This window comes from Struthio camelus, chromosome 1 (assembly GCF_040807025.1).
Source record: "Struthio camelus isolate bStrCam1 chromosome 1, bStrCam1.hap1, whole genome shotgun sequence".
NCBI classification, from domain to species: domain Eukaryota; kingdom Metazoa; phylum Chordata; class Aves; order Struthioniformes; family Struthionidae; genus Struthio; species Struthio camelus.
The window spans coordinates 27,779,260-27,792,995 of NC_090942.1; the positions used below are offsets into that span (position 1 = coordinate 27,779,260).

General features: G+C 56.5%; 1 protein-coding gene across 1 annotated transcript; it reads left to right on the forward strand.

Moving 5' to 3' along the window:
* Positions 1-534: 534 nt before the first annotated feature.
* On the forward strand, positions 535-2,674 carry LOC138065747 (ankyrin repeat domain-containing protein 7-like; the record flags this gene model as incomplete). The annotated part of the gene is made up of 5 exons (XM_068931166.1): positions 535-647; positions 1,548-1,662; positions 1,898-2,071; positions 2,167-2,273; positions 2,563-2,674. Coding segments are annotated over 5 exons (621 nt in total), but the record flags the coding sequence as incomplete, so codon positions are not given.
* Between the last annotated feature and the right edge of the window lie 11,062 nt (positions 2,675-13,736).

The window sequence follows — 13,736 nt, forward strand, 5'->3', positions numbered from 1 at the left end:
CCGCCGCCGCCGCCCCCCGGCCCGGCCCGGCAGCGCCGCGAAGGAGGCGGCAGCGCCCCCCCCCGCCCCGCCCCGGGCCCGCCCCGGCCGCAGCCCCGCCCCCTCGCTGCACAGCCCCGCCCCTCGGCGCGTCACCCCGCTGCCCTGTGACGCCCCCCCCCGCGCCCTCGCCGCGGCTGTTGCGCATGCGCGGCGCGCCCGCCACCGCCTCCGGAGCCGGTGGTCCTCGGTGCTGTTGCGGCCGTGTGCCTCGCTGCCAGCGTCGCTGTCCTCGGCCGGCGCCTCTGCCCCCGGCCCGGGGGCTCCGAGCTCGCCGGGACTCAGCCCCGCAGCAGCTGGCCCGGGCCGCGGCCCCTGCTCGGGGCTGTCCGCCGCCCGCGTGCCCGCCGCAGCATGAAGAGGCTCTTGGGGCTCTTCGGCCAGGGCCAGGGGCAGCCGCCTTCGCCGTCGCCGTCGCGGTCGCGGTCGCGGTCGCGGTGGGCGTGCGGCGGCAGCGCGCCCCTGCGCTGCGTCGGCGCTGCCTACGAGCTCCGGGAGAAGGAGCTGGGCAAGCTGCACCGCGCGGCCGCCAGCGGCGACCTGGCGCGGGTGCGGCGGCGGCGGTGGCTGCCGAGAGTCGGCCTCGACGGGCGGGACAAGGCGAAGCGGTGAGGGGCGGCGGGGGGGCCGGGGCGGCGCGGGGGGTGGGGGGGGCGGCGGCGAGGGCCGGGCTGCTGCGTCGGTGCCGGCGGGGGCGGCGGCTGGTGGGTTGGAGCTGGCGTGCAGCTGGCAGGAGCGCCTTTGTGCCGGGAAGGCAGGGCCGTTTGCTTGGGCTGGCGAGGGAGTGCGGGAGGGCAGTCGGCCTTGCGCGCGCGGGGTGGGCTCGGGGCTCGGGGCTCGGGGCTCGGAGGCCGGTTGCGTGTGTGGCCAGGCCGGAGCGGGACTTTGTTGCTGGGAGCGTGACAGGGTCGAGGGGGAAGGTTTCTGCTGTCGGGTTTGGTAGGTGTTGTGGAGGGCCCTTGGGAGCGAGCGCGTGCTGGTGCTTGCTGCAGCAGTAAGGCCGGGAAGAGGCCAGAGGGCGCGACTTCCCGGCAAGGCCAGCAGCGAGGGGATGTTCTGGTGTTATAAAAGGCACGTGCTGGGCCTGCGGCCCGCTGCTGTGGCGTGAGTGGTCCTGGCAGCAGGTGGAGGTTGCCTTGCCGTAGGCTGGAGGTGCGCAAGCCTTGCTCTTGCTTGCTGGGCTGCGTGCGTAGTGGTGTTGGAGGCAGGGAGGAGGTGCCAGGGCGGAGGGCAGCAGTTGCAGAGCGGAAGCCGGAGGCTGGCTGGGAGAAATGGGGGGCCTGGGCGCAGGGATGCACGCGCAGGGAAGGGAGCGCGGAGCTGAGGCAACGTTGTCTTCCTAAGTGGGGGCTGGGGCTGGGGCTGGGGCTGGGGCTGGGGCGGGGAGGGGCTTTTTCCTAGCCCCGGCGTCTCGGGCTTTGGGTGTGCAGCGGTCACCCGCGTGACATGGGCAGGCGCGGTCTCTTCAGCTGTCTGGCCTGCGCTAAGGTAACATGCTCAATTTTTAGGACACCTCTGCATCTGGCTTGCGCTAACGGACATGCGGAGGTTGTCTTGTACTTAGTAGAGAGGAAGTGCAAGCTAAATCCTCGTGACAACTTCAAGAGATCGCCACTGATGAAGGTACGTGGGTGCTGCGGTAGGCAGGGCTTCTAAATTGCGCCCCGAGCGATCGAGCTCTTGGGTGATTCTGGAGGTAGGTCTGGGTGGAGCTTGTGGTGCGCTGGGCGCTGGCTAGGCGTGCGTTGCCTAATGTTTGGGCGCGTTATTGTTGTCCGAGGTCGGCAAGCTGTGGGAATTCTGCCAGAGGGAAGCGTAATTGCTGGCAACGTTTCCTTGTTTCCCGTGTGGTTGGCAGGCAGTGCAGTGCCAGCACGAAGGCTGCGTCGCCATTCTGCTAGCGCATGGCGCCGACGCTAACCTTGCGGATGCTAACGGCAACACTGCCCTTCACCTGGCTGCCCTTGCTCCTAACACCTGCCTAGCAGGGCAGTTACTGGCGCACAACGCCCATCTTGATGCGCAGAATAAGGTAAGCGTGGAATTTGGGTCAGGCCGCTCCTGAGAAGAAAAAGTTGCTTTGCTTCTCTGTGTTTTTCTAACTGGAGAGGGGCGTTATGCTTTCAGATGGGATACACGCCCCTTTCTCTGGCCGTGTCCGCGCATCACGTAGAGATGGTGGAGTTCCTGCTTAGCAAAGGAGCCGACGTGCACGCTCGAGATCAGTCGGAAAGGTGAAGGGTTTGTCAAAACGGGGCGTGGGTCTCCTGAGCATTGGTGAAGTTTGCCTGGTCTGGCCGGGTAGCCGAGGGTGCTTAGCGGGGGAGACGTTTGGCCCAGGGACGTGCTGCGGCCCCTTGCAACCCGAGTTCTCGTGGGCTTCCGTGTGGTTGGCTTTGCTTTCCTCCTGGCTGTAGGAAAGGGGGAGGTGTAATTGTTTTGGGAGCAAATAGGGATGAAAGGAACGCCAGTGAAACGTCGGTGTCTCCTGATAGCTTTTGTCTCGTCTTGTGGCTGCTTTAGGACCCCTCTGATGCTTGCCGCCTCTGCCGGGGACGTGAGCATGATAGAAGTTCTTCTTGGCTATGGTGCTGACCTTTGCCAGAAAGACGTTCTTGGATGGACAGCGGAGGCTTATGCTAGGAGGTCTGGACACACTGGGTAAGTGCTTTAGGTCACGGTGAGAGTCGCTAAGCGGTCCGAATGTCCGTGTTGGTGTGCGGACGTGTTTGGTAAGAGGCGCAAGGTTTAATGATGCGTGGAGACCTTTGTTGAAGGTGGGCTCAGTGGAATCTTCCGGGACGTAGCGTTCCCTGTGTCAAGCGTGAGTTGGGGAGTTGAGGAAAGCTTCCCCCGCAAATCGTCTTGTTTGGTAAGTGGTGTTATGCAAGGATGTAGTTGATTATAGTGACAGTGTTCCCTTTCTTTCCGCACCTCCCTAGTGTTAGTGAACAGCTGGCAGACCGCGCAGCCGAGAAAAACGTGGGAGAAGCTTGTGCAGGCAGCGCAGAAAGCACGCCAGTGCTTAGCACTCGTTGCGAGGCAGGAGCTGCTGCGTTTGCGTTGGGCACACCTGCTGCGGACAGAGGAGGTAGGAGGCTTAACTGTGGAGGAGCTGAGGAGGAGAATGCCTACGGCCTTTTCTTGTGGTGGCTTGTATTGAAGCTTGGCAGGGTTCCGTCCCTCTTGCCTGTTGAGTACCCTTGCTAGGGACGGAGTAGAGACGCGCTGGTGATCCTCCTCCGTGAGGATAGTCCTTTGGTTTTGAGGCTGGCTTTTGGTTTTGGGGGTGATGGGTGGGAGGCTGGGTAGAGCAGGAAATACAGCGTAGTCTCTGGCATTTTGAAGCACAGGTTGGCGGGGGTGGGGGTAGAGGCAAAGAGAGCACGAGAGAGAGACCGATCTCTGCCTGTGTGGTATGAAGAGCTCGGCAGTTTGTTTCCTTCTTGTCCTGTTCAACCGCTACCAGCATTTGCTCGCTGCCTGCTCACATAGCATATTCATGCCATGGCAGGTTTGAGGTTTGGAACGTTCGAAGGAAAGACAAGGGCGGTGTGGAATTCTTGTCCTTTTTTATTTTGCGGGGGGTGGGGGGGGGCAGCGAGAATTGAGTAGGATGGGAGAAATTGGTGGTTTGGGGCATGCTTTCGTTCATGCTGTCTGGCATGACTGCTTCACTCTAGTCTGGCCTGTAGAATTGTCCGTGTAACATGCTTGTCTGCATTGCTGAAAGTCGAAGGTCCGACATGCTAAGAATTAATCCTGTCAATTAATATTTGAACAGTGAGAGGTGGCTTTTCCCACGAATACTTCACGAGGTGAGCCTCGAACAGTAGCTTTTGCCAACGACCTTAACCTGCCGAAAAAGAGGGGAGATTTGAGCGAGACGGTCCTTCTTGCCTTTGCCTTTGCCTTTGAAGAGTGTTGGAGGCAGAGGAGAGCGATGACAGCTGTCCTGCTTCTGAGGAAGAAAAAAGCAGTTTAGCTGCCAAGGTAAAGTGCCTCCAGAAGGAGAACTGCCCGTGGAGCGACTCGTTTGCAGGGCAGAGCTGTCTAGATTTGGGCAAAAGCGCGTGTCCAGGCAGGGTGGTTTTCTCCTGCCCCGCGGTCTCCTGCCTGCCAGTCTTTCAGCTGCGGTGAGCTGTTTGCTCCAAGCCTTGTAGCCGTCCGTGGCAGAGCATGCAGCAGGCTTGCGGTTGCGGGTGGGAAGAGCAGTAGGTGACAAGAAAAGCGACCACATGGTTTTCTTCACCTGAGTCAGAGTTCTCGTCCCAAAGCTGATCAGCCTCTAGATGGCCTGTTCTTTTGTCCTCCAAGCCTTGCTGTTTGTTTCCAGTAACTTTGGTGATAGAATTCAGGCTGATATGGGGAAAAGGGCACTTGCTGTTCAAGATCTGCTGCAATGCTTCATCTCCTGGCTCTCCTTTCTTTCGTCCTTGTCAGGTTGCCCAAGAGTGCTTGGGGGCGGGGGGAGTGGCTCAAGAGGGTCTTTTTTTCCTCCTGGGGGATGGCATTGCGGGCTTGCATGGGATCTCACAGCACCTGTTTCCCCTTCCTTTTGTTTCTTTTGTTTTGTTTTGGTTTGTTTTTCAGTTGAGGTGTGTGGCATTGGGGCTGTGCCATGATGAAGAAGCTGAAGAAGCCGAGTGTGGTGCAGGAACGCACCCCGTAGTGCTGGAGATGCAGGCATGTTTATTTGCAACCTGGTTGCCCTTGTCTCAGTGGCCTGTCAGAGAGTGTGGCAGCTGTTGTGTGAGAAGAGCTAGTGTGGCATAGTAAGATGTGATGGTGGTTGGAGGAGTGAAAGTGAGGAAAGAGGGGGAGGTGAGACTACGGTAGTTTGAGAAGCAGGCAGCTGGTGGTCTCGTGAGCCCAAGGGAGGGGGAAAGGGTGTGTGTGCTGCTGGATAAGGTAACGTAGGTGAAGGCAGAGCCTGACTGTGTGCGGGCAGTGCTTCTCGGGGGGCTTTATGGAATGGGAGCAGGACGTTAGTGACATTAGGTATTGCTGTGTACATAAAGACATCTGCAGGCCTTGTAAAAGAGGAGCGAGAAGGTTTTTCTCTGTGGCTCGAGAGAGGAGAAGTATTTGGCAAGGTGTGGATGGCCTGGGCAGAGGCTGCTGTCCTGGGAGTGGCAGCAAGTGGCCTTGGAGTTGTATTTCTAGAGTCCTACTGCAAGAGAGAAGGTTCTGGTTCTGTGCGTGCTTGGAAGGGCTGCTGCTGCTTTGCCGGGTTATGCAGTGAAAGGAGCGTGTTTGGGACGGTGCAGCCAAGTACTAAGGACAGCAGCAGAGTGGGTGTAGGCTTGGAGGGAGCGCAGTTGGGGGTTGGAGAGTGGAAGCGAGGGCCCAGGGGGAGGTTTGCCTCAGGTTGTTGGAGAAGCAGGCAGCTGGCGGTGTTTGTTGGTGCAAAGGAGGGGGGAAGGATGTGTGTGCGGCTGAGTATTGCCGTGTAGGGGAAGCTGGAGTGTGGGTAGTGCTTCTCAGGGGCTTTAGGGGAAGGGAGCAGGGCGTTTGTGAGCTTCGGCATTGCCGTCCCTTCACATACGTTCTCGTGGAGGCTGCTTGTTTCTGTTCTTTCTAAGTGTGCGGGCCGATCTCTTTTAGGACGACTCACCGGAAAGGAAGGGAGAGGAGGCTCCTGGTGGTGCCCAAGTGGCGGCTGCTGCAGGAGCCCCTGCTGGTGTGAGAGGTGAGTTTCTAGACATGGAGGGGCTTTGTTTCTCTGCTCTTTGGGCTGGGTGAATGAACTGAAATGGCGATCTGCCTGTGAGAGGGTAGAGCAGGCAGGTAGGCGCTGGGCAGGCAATGGCGGGGAGGGGGGGAGGGAACGTAGCTGGAGGGAGATGTTTTGTGGTAGTGCTAGGGAAGGAGGGTTGTTTCTTGGTGACTTCCTGCGGGTGGGAGGGTGTTTGGCTAGTGCTTTGCGGGTCGCTCCTGTAGCGTGCCGAGGGATTGTGAAGGGCCAACTCTGGAGCTGTAGTTTGGAGGGGAGATGCCGTCAGAGCTGCGTAGTCGGCGACTGTGGCATGGCAGAGTCTTGTTTGGATGCTCGCCGAGCATGTGTTGGGCGTTCTTGGTAGGGGCGTGAGCTGTGCTGCTGGGCTTGGGCCTGTGGTGCTGGCAAGAAGGCGGCAGGAAGTGGCGATGGCGTGGTGGTGCGGCTGGGGGTGCAGGCGCCCTTAAATGACGCTGCTTTGTTTTTCCTGGGGAGTGGAACGGTTTGGTGTGTCCTGGGCGCAGGGCTTGCGTGCTGGAGGAGAGCAGGAGAGGGAAAGAAGGAGCGGTGGTGTGTCATTTGTGGCTTCCTTTGCAGGTGTTGCGTCGTCCGCAGGAGCGGAGCAGGAGGACGAGAGCGACTCTCCCTGGGATTCCGAGGTGCTTGGTGTGAGGGGCGCAGTGGGTTGCCCGAGGGGGGAAGTGCGCGGGAGCTTGCCTTGGACGTGGGCCCTAGCAGGGATGAGGCTCAGTTGCCGCTTGTGGTGGCTGCGCCACAGGTTTGTTCCTGTGACCTGGAGCCGCTTGTGCTCTGTGCAAGCGGTTTGGTGAGGACTGTGCCTAAGTGGGGTGTGCTAATGTCCTGGGAGTGGCAGCAAGTGGCCTTTGAGTTGTATTTCTAGAGTCCTACTGCAAGAGAGAAGGTTCTGGTTCTGTGCGTGCTTGGAAGGGCTGCTGCTGCTTTGCCAGGTTATGCAGTGAAAGGAGCGTGTTTGGGACGGTGCAGCCAAGTACTAAGGACAGCAGCAGAGTGGGTGTAGGCTTGGAGGGAGCGCAGTTGGGGGTTCTGAAAGGGCTGTTCTACTTCCAGAGCCTGCGTTCCTTGACGGCCTGCCAAAGTCCCGAAGCAGCAGTGAATCTGCAGGTAATGCTTGAGCGACAATCCGAGTTGTGCTTGGGTAGTCCTGCATTTGAAATGCAGTTTGTGGGTGAAGCGTTTCTGGAGATTGCTTGCACCACTCTCTGCTTGTTTGTGTTCTCGCTCACCTAGGTGTCTGCAAAGGAGGGAGGAGAGCGTGAAGGACGCGAGGCTGCTGCAACACAGACTGATTTTCAGTGTGACGGACAGGTGAGGAGCTGTGTTGAAGAGCTGTGGAGATGTTAGCCTAGAGCGAGGTGTTATTGCCAAAAGAGCGCAGGCGGAAGACCGCAGAGAGTGGCAGATGTGAAATATACTTTAGATGTATGTTATCTTTGGGCTCCCTCTGAAGAAGGCTGTCGTGAGTGAAAAGAAGGTGGTAGTGCATGTTCGTGCCCTTTTTGTGAGGCTCACGGCACAATCTTTCCTTAGGCGATGGCCGCAGAGCTGCCGGCGGAGGTTGCTGAAGCTCCTGGAAAGCAGTTGCTTCCAGAAGGTTCACTTGAAGTTCCAAAGGTTTCCTGCGGTGAGCTGCAGGGAGACAAGTTGCGGTTGCAAGAGGAACTGGCCAGGGTGAAAGCCAAGGTAGGCAAAGCCTGTAGCGGCCTGCATGACTGTGAGGAGGTGGTTTTCCCCTGTAAACGATGGGGAAAAGCCCTTGTTGAGGCTGTAGGGTAGTAGTGCAGTGGTGTCCCTTCTGTTGCCTTCCCTTCTTCCCGCCGCTGCCCCATGGTGGCAAACAGACCAAGCGCGTCAGGGAGCTGCCCTTTCAAGCGTGAGGGGCCAAGCAGTGTGTTGGGGGTCACACCTACCCACGAGGAGGCTGCTCAAGCAGCTTGTTGTCTCTCCGAACCCGCCTGAGCTTTGAGGTGGACCTGAAGGTGACAGTGGGTGAGCTCCGGGTGCCCTGAGAGTGCTGCGTGTTTTCCTGTTGAGGCTGTTGTACTCTTTCTCTATATTTGGCTGTGTGTGTAGAGCTTTGGTTCCTTCTTTGTAGCTGGTCAAATGCCTGCGAAGGTGACAGTCTGTGTTCTGGGGGGGGGGCAGCACTTGAAAGGGTGCGATCCTTCTTCATGGTTTGCGCTCGCACACGCAGCGCTGGTTGCTAGGTGGGGTTTTTGCACTGTATACGGGAAGCAGCATGTCAGGCAGGTGCTGTGACTTGTCCTGTTCCCTGACTGTAGGAGGAACTTGACCTCCTAACCTAGCTGCCCGGAGAAGGCCGTGGGTTGGCCCTAGTGCTGAGCTTTTTCTGTAGAAAACATCTTGGCCATCTTGTGGCTGCATGATGCAAATGTGCCGCAAAGTGCTATAGTTCCTGCAGGGCCCTGGGGATGAACCTGTAGTTAGTAAGCATTAGGATCCCGAAATGCTAATTCACTTCCAAGTTGTTTTTGGAGAGAGCTACGTTCAGAGCTACTGACTTGCTTTCCGTTCACTACGCCCACCGCTGCCACCAACGCAAGTACGGAGTTGAAGGAAGGAGTGTAGGGACCGGCTTTCCACCATTTGTGTAAGAATAAGGTATAGCAGCGTGGGCAGCGTTGGACTAGAAGTCTTTGTGATTGTGGTCGTTATCCTGGAGTTGGGAAGTGCCAGCAGGAGAAGGGAGAGCCTTTGCAGTAATGCTTCCCGTGGGGGAGCGAGCAGCTGGATGCTAGGAGCGTCCCGAGTCACGGGAAGGAGTAGGATTGGTGTTGCAGCTGCGTTTGGGCAGCTGGTAGGAAATTGAGATGGGGATGGGAGAGGCCGGTATGAAAGCGGAAGGAGCAACGTGGTTTTGGAGAGTCGAAGCAGTGGAGTCGTCTGTCTGAAAGCGAAGCTGACTAGCGTGGGTCCTGACTAGCGTGGTTTTACAGTTGCAGGCGTTGGAAGAGCAGCATGTTCAGGCTGAGCGTTGTGTTCAGGATTTGAAGACGGCCCTGGCAGAGAAACAGAGGGAAGCGACAGCTTCTTCCCGGCAACTGCAAGACCTTCTGGAAGCCTCTTTGGGAGGCGTTAGCCTAAAAGACCTGGAGGAACGAGTGGGACGGTAAGGAAGTGGCACAGTGAAGCAAGGCTTTGCTTTGTGGGCTGGTGTAATAGCAGCAGGATGGCCTTGTTGCATCTCAGCAAGTCAGTACACGATTTTGGGAGAGGCTTTTGCTTTGGACTGTGTGATTTGGCGCTGTTGTGCCAGTGTTGGTGCTCCTGTGGATTTCCATAACGAGGCCTGTGTTTCTTTTCAAGACTTGAACTGGAAAACGCCCGGCTGGAAGACACAGGGCAGCAGCAGGCAGCTAGACTCGAAGCTCTTCAGAAAGAGCTGCACGCCTCTGCCTCTGTAAGCTAGTCATAGCCTTCCTGTTTCATGAGCTACTGTGCGCAGTTGTGTGTGTATGTATGCGGGGGCGTTTTCGGAAGAGATTTTCCTGGGGAGCCTCGGGGAAATCATTCCCTGCAGGCTGCAGGCGATCGGCTGCTGTTGGTCCGCTCGCAGGCTTTCTGGTTTTGTGTGCTACTCTGCTGAGTCTTACTTAACAGTGTTTGAGGTAAGGGCACTTACGGCACTTGTGCGCCGGTGTGAATGGTTGCTGCTTTGTACCGGTTGTGGTGCTTAAGCCGTGTGGCAGCAGCACTTCAGCTGTTGCCGCCTTAAAGGCGTTCTGCAAGTGAACTTGTGGAACGTCCTTGGTGCCAAGCACGTCGTTGCCAAGTCTTAAGCGGCCTCCTCAGGCTGTGCCAGGAATTCCATTTGCCGCTGGTCGCTGAAGATCCCCCTGGAGCTTTAAATTAAGCTGTGCTCTGCCCGGATGGGGATACCTAAGTACCGTCGGCTATTAGCGGAGGGCCTGAGGAAGGTGTTCTCCAGTGTGCGTGGCACCTTTGCCCCCGTGAGCCCCTCGCTAGTAGCGGGTGGTCTTTGCTTTAGTGGGGGTCGGGGGGAGGGTGGTGTGGGGGGAGAGAGGGGTGGCAGGCACCAGTTTCTGTCCCTCGGTCTTAGCCTGGGTGGTGGAAATATTGAAGTGCTGCAGTTTGCGTGGGATTCTGTCCCCTGGAGTTGTGGGGCCGGCCCTCGGCTAGCAGAGAGAGATGTCCTGCCGCACCTTTGTGAGGAAGGCTGTGCGCACCTAGTGCTTCTAGGTGCCGTGAGTGAGTCGTGTGTGCCATTTCTTCTTCCTGTCCGGAAAGCGTGAGAGCGGAAGAAAGCCAGGGAAGGAGCTGGCAGAGTGGAAACAACCCGCAGAAGCCCGCCTGGAGGAAGAAATGAAGAAAAACGTTGCACTGCAGAAAGAATGCAACAGGTACAGCCGTTGAGTACTTGTAAGAGCTGTCGAATGAGCGGGGAGTCAGGCGTTATGTACCTTGCCCCTGAGACTCCGAGTACGTATCTGTTGGTGAGCGAGCTCAAGGCTTGCGTTAGGTCTTGCAAGTGGCTTCTGTAGGGGAGCGTGCGGTTTTAGGTAGGTGGAAGTGCAGGCAGGAGGGCAGTTGTCCTGGGAAGAGAGGGAGGGCGGGAGGGCAGGAAGAAGTCGCTTGTGTCTTGTGCCTGTTGTCAGGCAGAGGGAGAAGCTTCAAGGGAGCAGATGAAATGTTGACTGGGCAAGTGATGTGTGGGAGGGGAATGATGTGGGTGGGTGGGTTGGTGTGGTGTTTTGGCTTGGTGTCTTGTTCTGGAAGTCCTGGCCTGTCCGCCATGGTACAAATGAAGTAAGCCCCGCACCGTATGCGTGGTGCTTAGGGAAGTGCATGCGTAAAGGCGGACTGTGCTTGGGCTTCCTACTTTACTTGCTAATGTGCTGTGCAGGTCGAAGAGGCTTCTGGAGAAAGCTATGAAGAAAGTGAGGGCGTATGAGAGGCGGGCGCGAGAGTCCCAGATGAATTTCCCGGGCGAAAGGGAGGACCCGTGTTCGGGAAGGGGCAGAGAAGTTGCTAAATTACGAACAAAGGTGAGCTTTGGCTGGCTTGTTGTGGTGCTTGTTTTGGAAAGCTGTAAGATTCTTTTCCTGGCTGTTGGGTTGTGGTGTTAATTATGTGGTGGCCGTGTTTTGAAAAGAACGGCTGTCTCTTATGGTCCCTGAAAAAGCCTGTGTAATCCTTTGGGAAGTGAAGAGGCGTTGCGATAGCGGGGCACTTGTGAGCCTGGGCCTTTCTGGGCGAGAGCCCAGCTTGAAAGCTTGAGGCCCTGGCAGCATCTTTGAGGTCTGACAGATGAATTTGTGCTCTGGAAGACCGGTAAGTAGGACCATTATAAGCCTAACCACAGTATGAAAGGCAAGGACATCGGAAGCATAGGTGTGAGAGGTGTGGAAAAGGTGCGTTTCTGCGGAGAGAAGACGACGACGACGACGACGGCGGCAGAGTTTTAGTTGACCTTTGGGGCCTACTGAAACCCTGGCACTTCTTTGTTGATTGTCTTCTAAACTCAAACCTGTGTGTGTGTGTGTGTGCGTGTATGTAGAAAGAGATAATCATTTCTGTTTCCTCTTTCCTGAAGCTTCAGGTATACCACTGTAAACAAGTGAATACCTTGTGATTATTGTATATTGTTGTCAATATGATTACAGTTGTTATCGTTCCCGTTCATTAGTTCATTACACTCGGTTACTTACCTGTTACAATAGTAAACTCATTCCTAAGGAGTAGGGACACCTACACTACCAGCCGACCCTGTTTAGTGTCGGGAGCCCGCCGAATTACCTTACCAGGGCAAAATGCCTCTCAACTGGTTCGGTCGTTCTGCGGAGGCCTCCCGGCACAAAGGGACACGCTCGGTGGATTGTCACAGAACTGCGTACGCTTAGACCTCTGGGTCTGCTTAGGTGAGTGAGTCCTTTCCCTGTGTGCAGGTCCGTGAGCTGTGCTGCTCCCTGGAGGCAGAGCGGAGGAAGTCGAGGCAGCTAGAGAAAGCAAACGAAGGTGCGCGAGAAGAGTTGGCTTGGCTGCATGGGAGCCGTGACAAACTGCGGAAGAGCAAGCGGCAGCTGGAAGAAGAGGTGGTTGCGCTGAGGTGTCGCTTAGAGGCCAAGATGAGGGATCAGAGGCACAGAGAAGAGGATAAAAGGGAGATTGAGCAAAAGGCTGGGCAAGAGCTAAGGCAAAAACTACAGGAAGTCAATCTCTTTCTGCAGGTGAGCTCCCTTACCGCTAGTACGCGCAGTCCGTTTGTGGCTTGTCATTCATTCTTTACTGTTGTCATTTCTCGGTATGTTATGCTTGTGCCGGTCAGTGCTGTGGGGTCATGGGCTCGTTATAGCTTCAGGAGGTTGCTGAAGGGTGCGAGCTTGTTGGATGCTTGTCCTCAGGCATTCTGAGATGTGGTGAATAATCTTCTTTACGCACCTCGGTCACTGGCGAATCTGTAACAGCGCCAAGAAAGACGAGAATTGCAAGTGGACTAGTGTCTTAGAGAGACAGAGGTGGCTTAGTACTAGCTCTGATTCAAAACAAAACAAAGCAAAGCAAAAAGTTGCGCTGAGAGAGCCGGTTTCTTTCTGAACCAAAAGGATGATGTAATGGGGTGCTTTTGGGTTTTGCCCTTGATTGTAGAGGGCAGTGAGGAGGCCCAGTTGGCTCCCTGGGTGAGGTTGTGCTCTTCAAAGTGGGTGTGTGAAAGGGCCTGGGGGGAATGATCTCTTTTTCTTTCCTGGGGGTTGAAACTGCATTATCTGCTTCAGACACAGGCAGCCGCCCAGGACCGAGCGGAACAACTAAGAGCCGCTTCTGCAGCTTCCGCGGTAGGCCGACTGCAGCAGAGAGTTAGGCATTTAGAATATGAATTGGCTCTCACAAAACGCCTGCAGTGAGAGAGCGCTAACGAGAGGCTTGCGGAAGCTGCTGCTGCTGCGCAATGCTATGAGCCCTGCAGAAGCCACTCTCTGGCAACGAACCCGGTGGGCAGCGCTTCCTCTGTGACGGAGAGAGTGGAAGCTCATATGGCTGAGGTAAGGCATTGGGAATACCTGTTATTCTCAAGCTGAAAATGAGCATCCGTTCCTAGCTCCACCGCGCCCAATCTAGGAGTCTAGACACGCCTGCTGACCCTCAGAGCGCTGCAACCTCGGCAAAAGCTCTGGTCCGGGCGCGCCCCAGAATTAGCAGTCCGTGTGACGGCATGTTCCTCACAGCGTGGTGAGCAGCGTGCCCTGAGGTTTGGGAAGCGCATGCCGAGAGTGGGGCAAGGGAGCACGTGATTCTTCACAAAATGCCGTGATCCGTTCCCGCCTTTGCACAGAGTGGGGGTGTGGAGAAGCTCTCGAGTTGGGGATTGCTTTGTGAGACGGTTAATGCCATAGAGTAATGGGAACGCTGGGCCTTGGTGGACAAAGACTTTCTCTGTAGTGGGGGTGATGTTTCCAGTGTTTATTCCCATGTTGCAGTTGGCTTGAGAAGCTAATGCTACAAGAATGTAGCTACTGAGGCCTTAAGGGTATCTTGTCTGTACTTGCAGGTGCGGCGGGAATGGTCAAAAATATCGCTGAAGAACTTGAGCAAGGTAATCTGTCAGGATCTGTTAGCGGTGTTACCAAGGAAGAGGACGGTTCCTCCATTTTGAACACAACTACTGGAAAGCTGCCAAGCTCCTGTGCTAAGCACAGTTGTTTTCTACTAGCTTTCCAACCTAGAGCTCTGCGAGGCAACTTGCTGCTTATGCAAATAATAGTCGTACAGAGTCGTATGCAGTTGCCTTTAGATCACAGAGAGGAAAAGCGGCCTATGCGCACGTTCAGCCCCTGCCCCCGAGCCCTGAGCAATTCCACCTCTTCAGGATAATTGTTTCTCCAGAGTTGTGGCTTGGCGGTGACTGGGCCTGTTGCAAAGCAGGTAGCCCCTGAGAGCAATTCCTTCTGTCCCAGTAGCC